The sequence below is a fragment of the Colias eurytheme genome, chromosome 25, assembly GCF_061535395.1.
Source record: "Colias eurytheme isolate Ceu_HAF_F1 chromosome 25, ilColEury1 Martin Lab GWU primary, whole genome shotgun sequence".
Lineage (NCBI taxonomy): Eukaryota > Metazoa > Arthropoda > Insecta > Lepidoptera > Pieridae > Colias > Colias eurytheme.
The window spans coordinates 3631238-3648799 of record NC_143004.1 but is presented as its reverse complement, the minus strand read 5'-3'; the positions used below and the strand labels follow the sequence as shown (position 1 = coordinate 3648799).

Here is a 17562-nt window from a genome sequence, read left to right as displayed (position 1 = left end):
ATATTAAATTGAATTAAAAAGACAAATGACCGAACAGTTAATTTTGTTACAAGAGGCGTTAATAAAAATAACATTAACTTATAATAGTATAATGTGTAGATCGCGTGTGTAAAGCTTTCTCATTGAATACTCAAATGTTACTCAACTCTTGAGTTTAAACTCTTGATGGCTTTGGAGCCCAGATTAGACCCCTTGGTTCATATATCGAAATAATTTCCAATAAAAAGATCTTTAGATATTGACTATTTAAAACTCATATTTCTATTGTTATCAAAGTATGTAACAATTGTTTTTGAGTATATTTTTAGTAGATACATAATATATAAAAAGCTCTCAGTTTGCATTTTTTCTATCATTAAAAAATGATCAGATTTCAGCTTCTTTGTACAAAACTAACTCACGCATTCATGAAAATTGTGGGTAATTCTGCCGGGAAACTAATCTAATTATTCTAAAAATATACGATCTATATTATTGACACTTAAATTTTTTAAAGTTTGTATAATATGTACTAAATGAGACCTACATGATCCAGGATGACTGTCAATATTTAATAACCGTTAAAAACCGCTAGTGCTACAAATTATAATACAATTGTACTCCAAATACAATTGTAAAAACCTAAATCGATCTAGTGAATAGCAATTATACACATAACACAATAGTTAATGAACAATTACTCATCGACAGTGATTTGATAATTGGACTGATTTAACTAATTACAATATTGCTATAGTTCTGTAGAGGAAAGTTGAGAGTACCTACCTATTTATCGACATGTGTTTGGCACACTAAATAAGATATTAATATTTAGAATGTAATATGATTTGCTTTGTCCTACTAAAGAAATAATTGTAATAACTATTTTTTGCCTTAAAAATAATCTTATTTAATCTTACTTTTTACAATCTGACCCGTATGTCGCGTTGTTCTTTAACACTAGAGCGCACGCGCGGGGGACATAGGTCACCCAGTGCTATATATTGCTAAATATTTTTTTAAACAATCGTGCTTGAGTGTTGTTGTCTCAGGTATTCCCCGACTACCAATCACCGGACATTTTAGCAGCGTGTCAGCTTCCTTGGTGCAACGAAGTGTACTCTGCCAAAATATAAAAGTACATGGGTGACGCATGTCCCCCGCGCGAGCGTTCTAGGAAGTTTTTGAAATCATACAATTACGAGTGAAAATCAAGTACATACCACTTTTATTTTTTACTGCTCTTATGATCAATTTATACTTTTAAGAAATTATTAATATATGGGTAACTAAAATCGAAATAAAATACTCATATTCGAGTGCTAGGACATACTTATTTTTTATCCATACTAATATTATAAATGCGAAAGTAACTATGTCTGTCTGTCTGTTACTCATTCACGCCTAAACTACTGAACCAATTTTTATGAAATTTGGTATGGAGATATTTTGATACCCGAAAAAGGACATAGGCTACTTTTTATCCCGGGAAAATGTCGCAATCCCGGAAATCCCACGGGAGCGGGAACTATGCGGGTTTTCTTTGACTGCGCGAGCGAAGCCGCGGGCGGAAACCTAGTTGAAAATAAAATTTTATTGGATAAGAACAACTTATTCTTAAACTTTATAATTAGATGATTATTTTTACCAAATTTGTAGTTTCCAAAGTAAAAAAAACTGATTGATCACAACAAGTAATAAATTAGTTACTTTTCACAGAGGTTTATGTTTAGCTCATAATTTAAGTAAAATGAGAAAATATTGATATTTTTTTTGTTTCATCACTTAAAAATAAAGTTGATTCATAAATAAGTACTTCGTTTACTTTTTTAACTACGATTTTTATGAAAAAAAACGTACGTCGTATTGGGTGACATAGGTATGTGACCCACGCGTGCACTCAAGGAAAATTTTAGGCGCGAGCGCTCTAGTGTTAAGACAGACCTTATCATTTAAAGAGTGAAAGAATTTGGTTACATACGAGAATTTTGTGTTAGCAGAAAGAGATGGATCACTAGGACTTTTTTAGATAGAATAGAATTCATTCGCCGTAAAAATCATACATAAAAAAATAACAGTCTGACATCTTAATGTTGATTTGAAAAGCCATTTTGCAGAATCAGTTACTAATATAGACTGTCCTTGTCCCCAGGAGCGCCTCGGCGGCGGCGGGCTGGGCCTTGCTGGCGGCGGGTTCCGCGGCGGAGGCCAGCCCTCGCTCGCCGACTTCCAGCCGCCGTACTTCCCGCCACCCTTCGCGCCGAGCGCACACCCTGCTAGCCCTCATCAGCAACAGGTAACCATTACGTTTTATTCATTAATAAAAGTTTAATTAAATATTTTAAATGTTCTTTTCATATTCTTATACAATGGAAAATTAACATTATAGAACGTGTATATTCTAAACTACAAGCAACTACTGTCCTTGTTGGTACCTATCTTCCCATCAAAAGGGGGCTTTTTACACTTGACTATAAGCACACGAAGTTAAAATGAACGTGCCACGTGGTGGCATTTTGAAAATGTGTTCATAAAAGTGTGGCTCTATACGACATTTATAGCTGCCACACACTGGAATAATTACTATTTTAAAACGTAATAGTAACCCCCAACCTGTACCCACAGAGCCATGGCATGGAGTACGGCAACAGCGGCGAGTACGGGCAGCACTACGCGCCGCAGCAGCTGCTGCCGCGGCACCACGGCCACCACGAGCCGCACTCCCACCTGCGGCACCGGGACCACCATGATATACACTCGCACCATGTAAGTGACATAACTGTGGCATGCAGTACGGCAACAGCGGCGAGTTCTTTGGCATATTATGATACTATACAGTTACATATTTTGTTAAATTAAATTGTAATACTGAAATGATTTAAAAGTGCAACTATTGAGTTTCTTGCCGGTTCTTCTCCATAGATACTGCTTTCCGAATCGGTGGTAAATGTTAAAAATATGTATTGACGTTTCAAAAGTGTTTCTCGAAGAAGTCTAATTGAATAAATAAATGTTTCAGTTTGAGTTTGAGTACGGGCAGCACTACGCGCCGCAGCAAAACTTATTTATTAGCCTAATGGCTAATATTCTTTTCGAAAGGAACATCTTCTCTGTAATATTAAATTCATAAAAATATAGATAAGTGACTATTATTTAGACACAAATTCGCAATTTTAATACTATTATTGCCGACTTATAAATATCTACTTCATAAAACTAGACAATCCTTTGCAGACACAATCTTCAAACTATAAATTTCTCACATGATACCTATACACATTCTATAAGTTCGTACGCGGAGATTTGAAATATTTAATAACATAATTCAGCCAAGGGTATCCAACTATTTGTGGATCTTACACGGAACGCAGGGGCGCATTCTTGTATGTTGTTTTACATTGATTTTACGTTATATTATGAGCGATTATTATAATGTTTGTCAGATTCAATTGCTTTTTGTACTATGTCGACATTATGATTGTTTATTTAAAAAACATAGCTGGATGATAAATATGTATATGTAGATCAATAATTATATTTTCATCGTTAAATTATTTTAGTACGAAAAATAACATTTATTATTTAAACAAACTAGCATTATTACATATGTTAAAAAATGGGAGAAGTATTTTATGCAATGTGCCTATACTGTGCCTGTACCTATAGATACAGGGTGTTCTCCTAATGAAAATTAAAACGTAAAAATAACTCGCGAAAATGAAAATATATCAAAATAGTTCCAAAAATAACATTACAAGGTATTGAATGTTCGTTTAATATCATCTAAACTTCTAAAGTGCCCAAACTCACTTAGATAGATTAACGTCTAATGTTCAGGAAGAAGGATCACATTGTGAGCCACCGAGCAATGCCTTATTGTTGAAAACGATTTATTATATCGGAAAATATGATACTGTATTGTGGGGATTTGAGAGTACGGTGTACAAAAGGGGTAGTTTTTAAAGTTGTGTAGAAATATTTGTATCATCTCTACGTTTTGTGTATTGGACTGTAAACATCATAAGGAATGGTATATATATTTATAATTCATAAACTAGTTTTAAGCTGTCTATAAATGAATGCCTGTATTTTTACAAATTTTTACATAATATATGAGTAGTTTTACACGATATGTAAAAACTAAAAATACAGGCAATCACTCAATCAATGTACATTTCACACTTTAAAAAATTCTGTTCTTTCAGACAATAATAGTCATCCTTTATTAATTTGCGCCCATATACATTTATACACTCACAAATAAAGCCACATAATTAACGTAGCTATAATAGCATAACTATGCTTAAATTCAATCATTTCTAGTTATCGCATAATTATCATCACGGTCATAGGTAAAACATAATTTTAACAAACATTATCCTACTATGGGATTACCCATATAAGATAGTTGATAAAACGAAATATAACGTTTAAACTGAGACTATTTCCAACAGTTATCCCATGGAGGCTTCAGCTACGGTGGTGGTGAGAGGCGATCAGACTACGGAGTGCGGGAGCAGCATGAGCTCGCCTTACACCATGCACTGCATTCTACTGATGAAACACAGGTAAGTGTCATTTATATACGTAGCTAATTAGGTTTATTACATCATATTACAAACTACCCTCTATAGTTTGTAATATGTTAAGTATAATATACGTAATTAACAATATATTTTATGTATGAAACTCAAGAGAAATTTCGTTACATATACTTACACGAAAAAGTGCATTGTATTCAGATAATCAATTGAACAGAATACAACTTTTTACATTAATAAGAATTAAAGCATCGACAAACAAGCTTTATAAACTGACTAACATCGAAGAACTTTCCGAATTATCTAATTAATACACATTTTAAACAGCATCATAATCAAATGATTTTTTTTAAACCCTGATTATTAACTTACGAAAGCACAATTTCAATATGCATATAAAAGGTGATACAGAAACCTGAATGCAAATAACATTCACCTTACATTTTAGCAAAACATAATCACCCACTTAAGAGCATCCTGTATACTATCATGGCGGACTTAACCTAATCAATTTGTGTAATTACATGTGATTACAGAGTAATGGAGTCACAATCCCATAAATTATTTCTTTTAAATGACAAGCCTGTGTGTTATTACACCTCTACAGGTGTACATATATGCACATGGTATTAAAAACACGTAGAGCATCCATGTTTATGGTAATCAGGACAAAATATTGATAAAAGATGTCTTGTATGTTGTGAAAGTTATTCTTTTTGGTACCTAAAGCTGTGAGGGTTGAATTATTTACATCTCTAAATGTAATGTTAAGTAATAGCGCTTTAGTAAAAAATGTATACGTTTTATTAGCTAGGTTATTTTAAAGCAAATTTTTGGTGTATGCTTTCATGCCACAGACACATGAAGGAAATTTCTAATAATAATTACCATGTTTTAAATATCTAAACTGATTTTATAAAAAAAACTTCTATAAACTGTCGATTTCTGAACGGTTTCATAAGAGCATTAAATAATAATAAAAAAATACCCTTCTATGGACTACACAAATATATTCGCTAAAGAATTTAATAAGCTAAGTAAATTAGACCTCCCTTAACGTTACGGGAATGTTCCAAAGAATTCCGTGCTATTTTTTTGCTATGATTAGCTTCCTATACGATATTTACTTATAGACCGGACTCTCAGTGGAGTTTCGTTTGCAAAAATCGCGGACCTAAATCTGACTTCTGATATATATTGTATAGATCCCAGACATCCTATAGACAGATGTTGCCAACCAGTTTTGTGGTCCCCCTGCCCGCACCCCGGTAATTAAATATGGCATACAAAGAAAAAAATAAAAATTTCCAAAACATGCCGTGTGAGGTATCAAATGAAAGAGCTTATTGAGTAGATCACGAATATATAGCATACTATATACATTTCTTACACTTTCTCTAAGATTTTTTAGAAAATTTACGAAAATGGTCCATTTTTGAGTTAACTTTAAACCACTATAGATTGAAAACTCATGAATATATTTTTTAAATTATTATTTTAAATAATTAACAATAGTCCATTGTTTATGATTCAATAGTTCGTAATATAATATAAGTGAGCTATGTGGTGGATTTGATGAAAATAACTATATACTATATGAACTTGAAAATATACTCGCCATCTTTGAATGCTCCCCCCACTCCCCCATGCAACTATTTCACTGTACGAAATATTGAATCGTAAACAATGGACTATTGTTAATTATTTAAAATAATAATTTAAAAAATATATTCATGAGTTTTCAATCTATAGTGGTTTAAAGTTAACTCAAAAATGGACCATTTTCGTAAATTTTCTAAAAAATCTTAGAGAAAGTGTAAGAAATGTATATAGTATGCTATATATTCGTGATCTACTCAATAAGCTCTTTCATTTGATACCTCACACGGCATGTTTTGGAAATTTTTATTTTTTTCTTTGTATGCCATATTTAATTACCGGGGTGCGGGCAGGGGGACCACAAAACTGGTTGGCAACATCTGTCTATAGGATGTCTGGGACCTATACAATATATATCAGAAGTCAGATTTAGGTCCGCTATTTTTGCAAACGAACATCTCCTTGGAGCCTGCTCTATTACATATTATTGTAAATATTTTTATACAGTGTGTATTTTTTCTGGTACATACCTATATAGGTATATATTTTTATTATTTAGGTGTATTAGATTATTTTTTACTTTACCAGTTGTAAATAAAAAACCTTGTCGCTTTTGAAAATTCGTCTTATAATATTTTTTACAATGTGACTACTTATGTTTTTTTTTCCCCAGAATGCTGGCATGGACGACACAAGTGGTTTTATGACAGATCTACCATTATTAAAAAGTAAGTACTTATCAAAAGGAATTAAAAAAAATCCGATCTATACCTACTGCAGATTAAAAATATTTTCTTTCGAACATCACCCCACTACCATTTTTAGTAACTGAATTTATATCGATCTCAATATTGCAAATATGTTGCTCATTAAAAAATCTTCCAAGTATTTTTTTCTCTCAATAATAAATGTAATTTAAATACCGCTATATAACACACGTTATTAACTTATCAAATACTTTACTTAAGATGGTTTCAATGATAAAACAGTAATTAGGCAGTACATCGAATCGGAAACGTGTGTCGATTTTTTTAGATCGGACAAGCGAATAATCGATAAAATTGGATCGATCGAATGCGGATACGGAAATGAGATGCTACTTTTTTCTTGTCTATTTATCGATTGATGAGTCTCATTTCAGCAAAATATGGTACGGCTTTTATATTATTATCTAATTTCGTCTTTGGTTGTTTTTTTTTTTTCTTTTGTAAATATAAAATTTAGTTTAACATAACGAATAATGAATAGAAATTGTAATCACATAAAAAAACTACTAAAAGCTACTAATTAAAATCATTCATAGGATACCGTTAAACGTAAAAATATCCTGCGAATTTCTTTCAAATTCCGAAGCATAAAGAAACGACAACAAATCAATTTGCCGCCGAAAAACGTTGCATTCAACTCTGGCCATCGACAAAATAATTGGCCGCTAATGATTTTTATTCTACAAAAAAAGCTAATTCTTTTTTTTTTAAACGTGTTAAACAGCCAGCATGGTGCTGAGGTAATGATACAGTAATGTTTATTGTATTAGGGTTGCCATACGCGTTATTACAATGAGAATAGCAATCACGCTGTGTGCATGTTTGGGGCGTGGCTGAATTGTTAGAGCGCCATTGTTAGTTTTACACCAGGGACTCGATAATCACCCGGATTTTTTTATTTCAATGAGCATTGAGCAATTTCGTGCTACTTACTGTAAGGATATTAAGTATATTATTTTCAACTAGCGACCCGCCCCGGCTTCGCACGGGTGCAATGCTGATACTAAATACACTACAGAAAAATTGTGAACGTTGTATAGGTATAAAAATATAGCGGCCCGCTCCGGCCTCCGGCATCGCACGGGTATAAAATACATAGCCGGGCGGCCGCAAACGCTACGTCCTGCAATTTTTAAATCTGTAATATCTTCGAAAATATTCACTTAAATCATACGGTGTGAAGGGCCATATAGATCTATATTAAATGAACAATGTATCCATGGTATTTAATTGGTTAAGGATTAATGCTGTATTGGTTAAAATCGCTTCGAAAATTAGCCATTATTTGTCGTAAAAAGTAAATGACAAAAAAAAGTTATTGTGGGTTATCCATAAGAGATAGACATATATACCATCGCGGACTTTTCTGTAGACCTTTTCAATGTGTATAATACTTAGTACATTATTTTGATAAAACTCGTAGGGTTCAGCCTGCGTTTGCAATGTAAGCGGAATAAATGTAATTTTTTACGACATCACATTAGAAACCTCAAAAATAACAGTACTTCTCCACTACTTAATGGATCTTATTATACATATAAACCTTCCTCTTGAATCACTAGTCACGTAGTTTCAAAGATTTAAGCGTACAAAGGGACATAGGGACAGGGAAAGCGACTTTGTTTTATACTATGTAGTGATGAAAATCATGCAAGTGAGGTGCTAAGCCCCCTACAGTGCATGTAAAATTATGTTTAGCTCTCTTTTCGTTTTGTATTATATGGACGAATAAAGAAATAGGTACGCAATCAGTAAAATTTTTGGAATTTAGAGACGATATACATTCTTTATAATATTACTATATTTTATCTTGAGGTTTCGAACGCTTTACATCGAGATTACATGTTGCCGTCGTCTTCCAGTGCAGAATTCTATAGATTTTCTTTCATTTCTATAAAACCAAACACTGTCAAACGATTTCAAATGAGTAATAACTCTACTGAACATTGGCGAAGTCCATCTATTCGGTTGACCCATTTATAAAGAGAAGACATACACGATACTAAAATACTTCTCTTCCCACCAGCTATGAAAGGCAGAGACGGCCTCTCCTCCGGTTCATGTGCACCAAACGACGTGTTCTGCTCAGTGCCCGGGAGGCTGTCCCTCCTCTCCTCGACCAGTAAATACAAGGTGACAGTCGCGGAGGTGCAGCGGAGGCTGTCACCGCCGGAGTGTCTGAATGCGTCCCTACTGGGAGGGGTTTTGAGAAGGTAATATATCTTACTTCTTATCTTGCTAATATTATAAACGTGTAAGCTTGTGAAGATGTATATGTATGTGTGTTTATTGAATGAATGTTGTATGAGTATTGAAAAGGGAAATAAGTGTAAGTTAGCCTACTGTTGCTTTCCGGTGTGCCATAGTTCATAAGAAATAAACAAAATGGTCGAATGCTTCCGATAAGTAAATAACATTGTCTATCTGTTATTACAATGACTTATTTTACAATGATTTGAATAGTATACAATTTGAACAATATACCTGCAGCATATTTGCAGTAACCTAAAGAATCTAGCTTCCTATAATCGATATAATCTAATCAAATATACCATAAAGAAAATATACTGCACCGTCTACACCACAAATAAGCATGTACAGTTATATCCACAGACTACACAATGATTCAACCCCACACCGCACTACCGGGTTATTTACATCACGCAATTTTTTGCGCTTGCAACACTGCTACAGTTTGCGGCTAGACATCGTTTAATTTCGAACGCCAGTTAGCGGTCAGATATTTGTTGTCTGTGGTCTTATGTACAGGCAAATAACATACTATACACATTTTTTACGAGCACGAGCCAGTAAAAGTTTTAGTTGATAAATAAGAAACGTTGATACAATTACGATTATTGAACGAAGCCAACATTTAAAAGTAAAATATTACCTAACGAACAAAGTTATTGAGATTTCGGAACGTCAATAATATAGAATTCATCATACTTTACACTTGAAAGAGCCTCAATTTAATCCAAAAGAAATAGCATAAAAGAGATTAAGACAGATGAAACATGAAAGCTCCATACAAAACAATAATAAAACTGGTACAATGCAAGAACGAACGGTATCTTTTTCATCATAATTATCGAAATCAAATATCCGTATATTGATTGATAATCTCTTTAATCGGACATCTGTGTACTCGATGCTTTATATCGATATTTGATGCCTATTAGCCAGCGATATGTCGATTCATTCGATTTAGTTTTACATTGATTCTAAATTCGAATCAAATAACTGCCTGTCTCGTTAGATCTGTGCTTGAATCTCTCTTTTGTCGATGGCCGAATTTCTAAGTCAAATATGCATGTATGAAAAATTAATTCTATGAATATGTGCATCTAGTGAAGAAACTACTTATATTATTCTGATAAATTGAATAGAACGATATCTAACTTTTTTTTTCTCAAATACATAATGTACACCATCTTTTTGCAAATACATTTTTAAGTACTTACAAGTTACAATATTCAAAAAATGTTTGAGTGTTAAAATAATACAATTAAAAATAAAGTTAGAAACGTTGGTTTTATAGAATTGAGGCTATTAAGGTGGCGGTAAAGATCCTTTAAAGTTATAATGATGATATTATAAACTAATTGGAGCACCCGACTTCTTTTACGTAATGATTAAATATCTACCTGGAAATTCTACATTTTCTTTACATTGTAGTCAATACATTTAAAACAAAGAATTTTGATTTGCGATGCCGAGACTAAAAAGTTTCATGTATAATATATTATCTCCTTAACATAAATTGTACGTAAATTAACCAAATTAATTCGATTCCATTTGATAACAAAAAAATAAACAAAATAACACCAATTTTCGGCAAATTCGACCAATCGTATACGTTTAAAATGACTTCATACATTCATTACGTGTGCCTTTTCAGGAATAATTGGATATCTTAAATATTGCTTAGGGTTGCCACCATCCATGTATTAAAATAATAACATCACATTTATCAAGATGATCATCTTGCTGTCCTAAAAAATACTAAGTCTTATCTATCAGCACTGAAATAGATGATATTGATACCCTTCATCCCAAAATCTATAAGTAGGTAATATTATGTTTATTGCATATTGATCCTTATCTGTAAAGCAAGTCGTTTTATTCCCATTCGCCGAATTGTATTTTATACGAATTTAATAAATTTCAATTTGGAAGCACTTTTCAAGTTGTTCTTAAATAAAATTAAACCGCTAAAAACTTTAGTAACCACGAAGATTCATGGTTATAAATACATATAAAGAAAAAAATTCATACATATAAAGTCTTCTTGGTTTTAAACCAATCAAATTTTGAAATAACAATGTTCATACTGTTTTGGCAACCCTATCATGACCAGACAGTTTGGCGGTATATTAGCGATCGGACGATAAAAAGCAGCACGCGCTGAACGAACAAATTTTATAATTACGTACTAAAGTGTAAATGTATCCAATTGGATCTCAATGTAATTACTAATGGAAAATTAAACTTGTTCAAATTAATGGCAGTAATGATTAGACAGCAGATTAGTATTGCGAGCTAAATACGTTGTAAGTGGGATAATTTAATACTATATTTGAAGCAAATAAACTTTACCACGTAGATAAATTTACAAGTCCGATAATTTCCTAAAAAATAGAAACTGAAAAAATAATTTACACATAAATAGGGCCAATTTAAAATTGAACGACACTTTTAGTCATAGTTAATTTATATACTGGCAACATTAACGCGTTGATTGAACAACGTTTAAAAAGTGTACACTGAAATATAACGGTTATAATCATAGCTTGTTTTAATCAAAATTGTAAGCGATTTGAAATAATAGCACATACATAGTTTTCATTATCTAGTAGGTAGCAATTATTTTACTGGGTCGATAGTTAACAATTACGTAGTAAAACTCAATTTTTATTTCAATTAATATCAGATTACGCATCGGCCTGTCGATTTTGAAGTATTCAAATATAATTTGCATATAAATAAGATATGAGAAATGTGTTTGAGACAAATTATATGCAGTATTCTGAACGTTATTTTTTATGAAGCAACTATTATTCTTACAAGTTACGACACATAAATTTCATATAGGTAACATTTAAAATATCAAAAATTTTGGGTGTGTCCATTACTTTAAATATCTTTCATTTGGTTATATCGGATGTACCTATATCAAACATCTGATGCAATATTACTTATAAAACAACAATAAGAAATTTTAAAGTTTAGTTAATTCCACAATCAATCATACCAAACCTAAAGTTTTAATATTCAATCAAAATAACAAGCACACATTCCTAGATACCTTGATAAGGCCAACCAAAAACAATTTTATTAATGAGCCCAACTTTTTTTCATTAATTCAGTAGCGTGTTACGTACTGGCAACATTACATAAATTTAAAAAGAAAACATCATTAATCTAATTTACACTTTACTGCGTGTACTTAGGGTATTTATTTAAAGGGCAACGTTTAGAGCGCTTTCTACACGTCAATCATTTTGGCGGTAATAGATAGGTTATCTGTGGTTCAATCTTGTGGGCGGTAGCTGCTCTATACGTCAATAATTTCGTGTGCTCTGTCGTAAAAAATATAAATCTACATTTAAAAAAATATTGATTTCATTGACGTAATAAAGTTATGATGGATGGTTCTTCAATATGTATAATAAAATGATATTAGCTCCGATTAATAGAAAATATTATATCTGTAGTAACTATAAAATCATCGTCATTAATTTATAAACATTTGCATTTTAAAAACAACTTTACACATAAATATATCGATGATGTTCAAGTTCATTAATCATATTTGTCAAAATAATAATTATTAGGAGCGGAATGATTTTCCCGCTAAAACACTTTGACATTCTTATTTCTATTCTGTAGTACAAACAACATTTTGTGAGAATATGTATGGATGTATGTTTGTTAGTCTTTCACACGGAAACACCTGATCACGTTTGAATTGTATGCCTTTTTACAACGCGAAATGCGAATGACGCTGACGATGCGGACCAGCTATTTTTTAAATATAATTCTAACGCCCCAATGCCGTTAATAATTTAATGTAACAATTTATTTCAGGGCAAAAAGCAAAAATGGTGGCCGTTTATTAAGAGAGAAATTAGAAAAAATTGGTTTGAACCTTCCAGCGGGGAGACGGAAAGCCGCGAATGTCACATTACTCACTTCACTTGTAGAAGGTAAGTTGAATACTATTATATTAAGTATTCATTAATTAAAGTATTGTTTTTATTGCCCATATCTCTTTTAAATTAGTTTGAATAGAATATAGAGATAACGTTTTCTTTAAAACTGCTGCTTATAAAAATGCCACTGCACTGTTACTAGCGCGTGATCTCAACTACCTAGATTTTTTTCCCTTCTCCACATTCATGTGTTTTTCTGTTAATTCCCTCAGTCCCCGGAATCACAGACACAATAGAAAATCTATTGTGTCGCGGCCCGATCGGGCCGCTCGGTGGTCAATGGGCACGCATTTAAAATCGTTTTTGATAATCAATATAACTACTGTACACTGGGCTTATTCCTTTGGTAAACATAGTATGATAATAAGTGTGCAATGTCAAATGTGCTTAGTCCCCAAAACATGCGTAATAATCAACAATTTTCCATCATTTCCTCTCAGCCGAAGCAGTGCACCTAACGCGACTTCGGTTACGTAATTTTTGATAAACTACCATTGAGATAATATTATGTAATATGTACTACGTATGGAGGAGACACCACGAACAAAATCTGTGCGCCATTTTTTTGCTCTAACTAAGTTTTAAAAATTATTATCTAGTTAGGTACTTACCGATGAAAGTTATTCCTTTGCACTTTTCCGTATTATTTGTATTATTTGTGCAATATCGTTACACACACGAAAACATATTTGATGCGTTTACTTTAAAACAAATAAAAAATTAGCGTGCAGATGCCATATGGCGTATGTTGAGCGCACAGGTTGAGCGGAACATAAGTGATGTAGGCGGTGTCGTCTCCATATGTATATCTCAATGTAAACTACTAACTTATAAATAATATTGTTATACTGTGCTTATTCCTCAAAACATCTAAACCATTTTCCTTTATTTCCCCAGCTGAAGCAGTGCACCTAGCGCGCGACTTCGGCTACGTGTGCGAGACGGAGTTCCCGGCGCGCGCGCTGGCGGAGTACCTCGCGCGGCAGTACGCGGAGCACGACGCGCGACGCCGCCGCGACCTGCTGCAGGCTACTAAACAGGTGAGCGGGGAATGAGAAAAGAAAAAAACGAATTCTTACCAGCCAGTACTAATAAAAAAAAATTCTTACCAGCCAGTTCTGTTTCTTAATCTTTGTTTTTTTTTTTGTATAATAAAAAGGTTAATCTAACCGGCCAGTTCAAATGTTTTCTGTCGTTTTTAAGCTATTGCATAGCTTCTATCGCGGGCCTTGAGCGCGGGGACCGAATCGAGAAATTCCGTAACGAAAAAACCTCACGCTCCCCACTCCGACGGGCTCGGAGGTGTGGCTTGAAGGCATGCTATGCAATAGCTTTACCGCGGCAGTCCCCGAGTGCCATTTTTTTTTGTAACTAAAATTCCCAACCAGTCAGTCTCACTTTTTTAAAAGAGTAAAATGCACACATATGAAAGCGCCTTGGTTTATGTCAGAGTTACGCTGCAAAAGTGGACTACAGACTAAACTCAGCTCTATGTTACGTCGACCGCTTTTAGTGACCGCTTAAAGTAAAAAAAAGACGGGTTGCACTCTGGGAGTGCCGGCAGAAGTGAAAACTTGATTATTAACGTTGAGCATGTTTGATATCCATCCGTCTTACGCTTTTTCGATCAGGTCACGTGTCCTGACGCGAGTTTAAGATTTTATACCCATTATAGAAAAAGTGCTCAACGCCGCTAAAGAAGTTTTCACTTAAAAAAAAATTGGTTGTCTGTAAAGTCGGTTTACTGACGATAGTTGAACGTGACAACGTCCGATTGTGCTTCTTTGTCGCTCGTTCCGCGCTCTCGCTTGCACTTTAAGCCTTACTTGGAACGGCTCAGAGCGAGGTAACGCCGCATGAGTCATGTTTTATCGTGCGTGCAGCCGGCGCTATCGAATAATAAGATGTTGTCACGTCAAAAATGCATCAAATAATTCGTTTGTCACCAGGTGGTGAAAGAAGTGATGGACCTGCTGAACCAGGACCGCTCGCCGCTGTGCAACACGCGGCCGCCGCACCTGCTGGAGCCGGCCATACAGCGCCACCTCACGCACTTCTCGCTCATCTCGCACGGCTTCGGCGGGCCCGCTATTGTCGCCGCGCTTACTGCTATACAGGTATGTATATAATAAACTAGCTGTGCCGCGCGGTTTCACCCGCGTGGCTCCGCTCCTGTTGGTCTTAGCGTGATACTATATAACCTATATTACTGGTGGATAATGTAGCTTTCGAATGGTGAAATAATTTTTAGAATCGGTCCAGTAGTTTATGAGCCTATTCATTACAATCAAACAAACAAACCAAGTTTTCCTCTTTATAATATTAGTGTAGATACAATTTAGGTCAAATCAATGTGAAAAGATTTAATTCGATTTTTATAACACAACTAGCTTTCCTCCCGCGGCTTCGCCCGCTTTGTCTGAAACATAATAAATTATATACTAAAATCTTCCTCTCGAATCACTCTATCTATAAAAAAAAGACGGGTTGCACTCCGGGAGTGCCGGCAGAAGTGAAAACTTGATTATTAACGTTGAGCATGTTTGATATTTTGGAATGGTATCCGTCTTACGCTTTTTCGATCAGGTCACGTGTCCTGAGGCGAGTTTAAGATTTTACATCCATTACAGAAAAAGTGCTCAACGCCGCTAAAGAAGTTTTCACTTCAAAATCCGTTGTGTAGTTTTAAATATTGAAGCATACAAAGGGACATAGGGACAGAGAAAGCGACTTTGTTTTATACTATGTAGTTATATTGGCTAAGTCGATCGTCGAGTCCAAATTGTGATATTTCGATGTCCAGTAGTTGCATTTGGATAATATTTGAGTTAATTTTATTATTGTATTGCTTATAACAATAATTTTCTTGTTACAGAACTTTTTAAACGAATCCCTGAAGCATTTAGACAAATTGTACCCACAAAGCGGAATGGTGTCTTCATCGTTAGACAAGACAAAAATGGACCCCGACATCAAGAAGTAGCAGAGAATCCAAACAACGACTTGAACAATTTATTTAACTGGCAACATTTTATTTGTCAAAGTAAATGTCAAAGTTACGGAAGTTCTATGAACTACGTTGTTCTTACACCTTCCGTGGTCTATTATTCATAGTCTATGGAACGAAAAAATTGTCACTGCCCTTGCAAGTTGTTTTTTTTTTTAACACACGATTTGTATAAATATGAATTTGGTTTGTTATCCGACTTCTTGCGTACAAATTCTACAATGTTTTATTTTATAAACTTACAGCTAAAACTTTTGCTCATGTATAAGTATTTTATAAATTCTGTAAGTACTTAAAACATCTTTTCTCGAGGTTTTGTTACTTAAATTCTGATTTTTTTAGGTATAGTCGGAGTAACATGCATTTATAACATTTAAAACTTGCGTTTATAGCAAAACCGCATACTTACAAATAAAGTGCAATTATATAAATACTCAAGATTGTGAGAATTTTGTAAATATAGATAAAATAAATTAGTTATAAATTTAAGCGTTTATGATATTGCCCGTTTTGTATTCTCTTCAAAGAAATAGTATTTTTAATAACAATGAGCCCGCGCAATAAGACACACATATCAAGGTAAATGTAAATAATTGAAGTAAGATGAAAAATTAATACAATATAAGATTTTTTTCAGTCAGTTATAATTTAAAGTCGAACCTCCTTAGTTAATAATTTGTAATTAGACATAGTTTTGCTAGATTCTTTGTGAACGTGTGCCAATTAGTTTTTAATTCGAGTCTAAATAGATTTTCAATTGATAAGTGTTTATTATGTATTTATTATAATAATTAAAGACATTTCACAATTTTAACTTAAAATATTAAGGTAAAATTTGTTTTTGCACTCCATTTAATTAATTCAAAGTATTACCTTTGAAATAACTTTGATTGCACTTCCTACCTCAGTATATTACTTAGACTCTTGCTATGTCCTTGGTCAAACTTATGATTTAATGTTGGGTCCACACACAGCAAAAAAAAGTTGTTTTACCAAATCTGAGGACTTACCGTAATGTCTTAAAGCAGCACTAATTCCAGTGTAAGAAAGTGATGGCGCTTGACATCATATATAGCTCTGTCTCTTTCTTGCATGGGAGTTAGTATTGCTTTACGTCACTTTACCCTTCTGTGTGGACTTAATAAAATATTCAGGCGTTGTATGGAAGGTGAATAAATAATATGTATACTTGTGATTTTTTCTTAGTTTATATTTTTAATATTCAATAAAACAGCTTGTAATTTTGACTTGAAGTAATAAGTGCCAGTCCATATATGCGGTCACATAATCTTTTCGTAAATGACAAAAAAAGTTCATAAAGTTGGCTACTCGCGTACCTGCAACAGGGGCAATATTGGAATACACACATGCTTGCCTATTCACATCACATTTAAGGAGCCAATTTAGGTTGCAATTCCAATATTGCCCCTGCTGCAGGTACGTGAGTAGCCGGT

The 17562-nt window shown here is 33.6% G+C and overlaps 1 protein-coding gene across 1 annotated transcript in view; it reads left to right on the top strand.

The window, feature by feature from the left end:
• Nucleotides 1–17464, top strand: part of TfAP-2 (transcription factor AP-2) — a 41372-nt gene extending 23908 nt beyond the window's left edge. Inside the window, exons 2-10 of the mRNA XM_090116137.1 lie at nt 2132–2275; nt 2605–2745; nt 4434–4547; nt 6793–6847; nt 8913–9099; nt 12977–13095; nt 13999–14141; nt 15051–15218; nt 15977–17464. Coding sequence (XP_089972263.1) covers nt 2132–2275; nt 2605–2745; nt 4434–4547; nt 6793–6847; nt 8913–9099; nt 12977–13095; nt 13999–14141; nt 15051–15218; nt 15977–16084 — 1179 coding nt within the window. The 3' untranslated portion in view covers nt 16085–17464. The remainder of the gene's footprint in view (nt 1–2131; nt 2276–2604; nt 2746–4433; nt 4548–6792; nt 6848–8912; nt 9100–12976; nt 13096–13998; nt 14142–15050; nt 15219–15976) is intronic.
• Nucleotides 17465–17562: the final 98 nt, after the last annotated feature.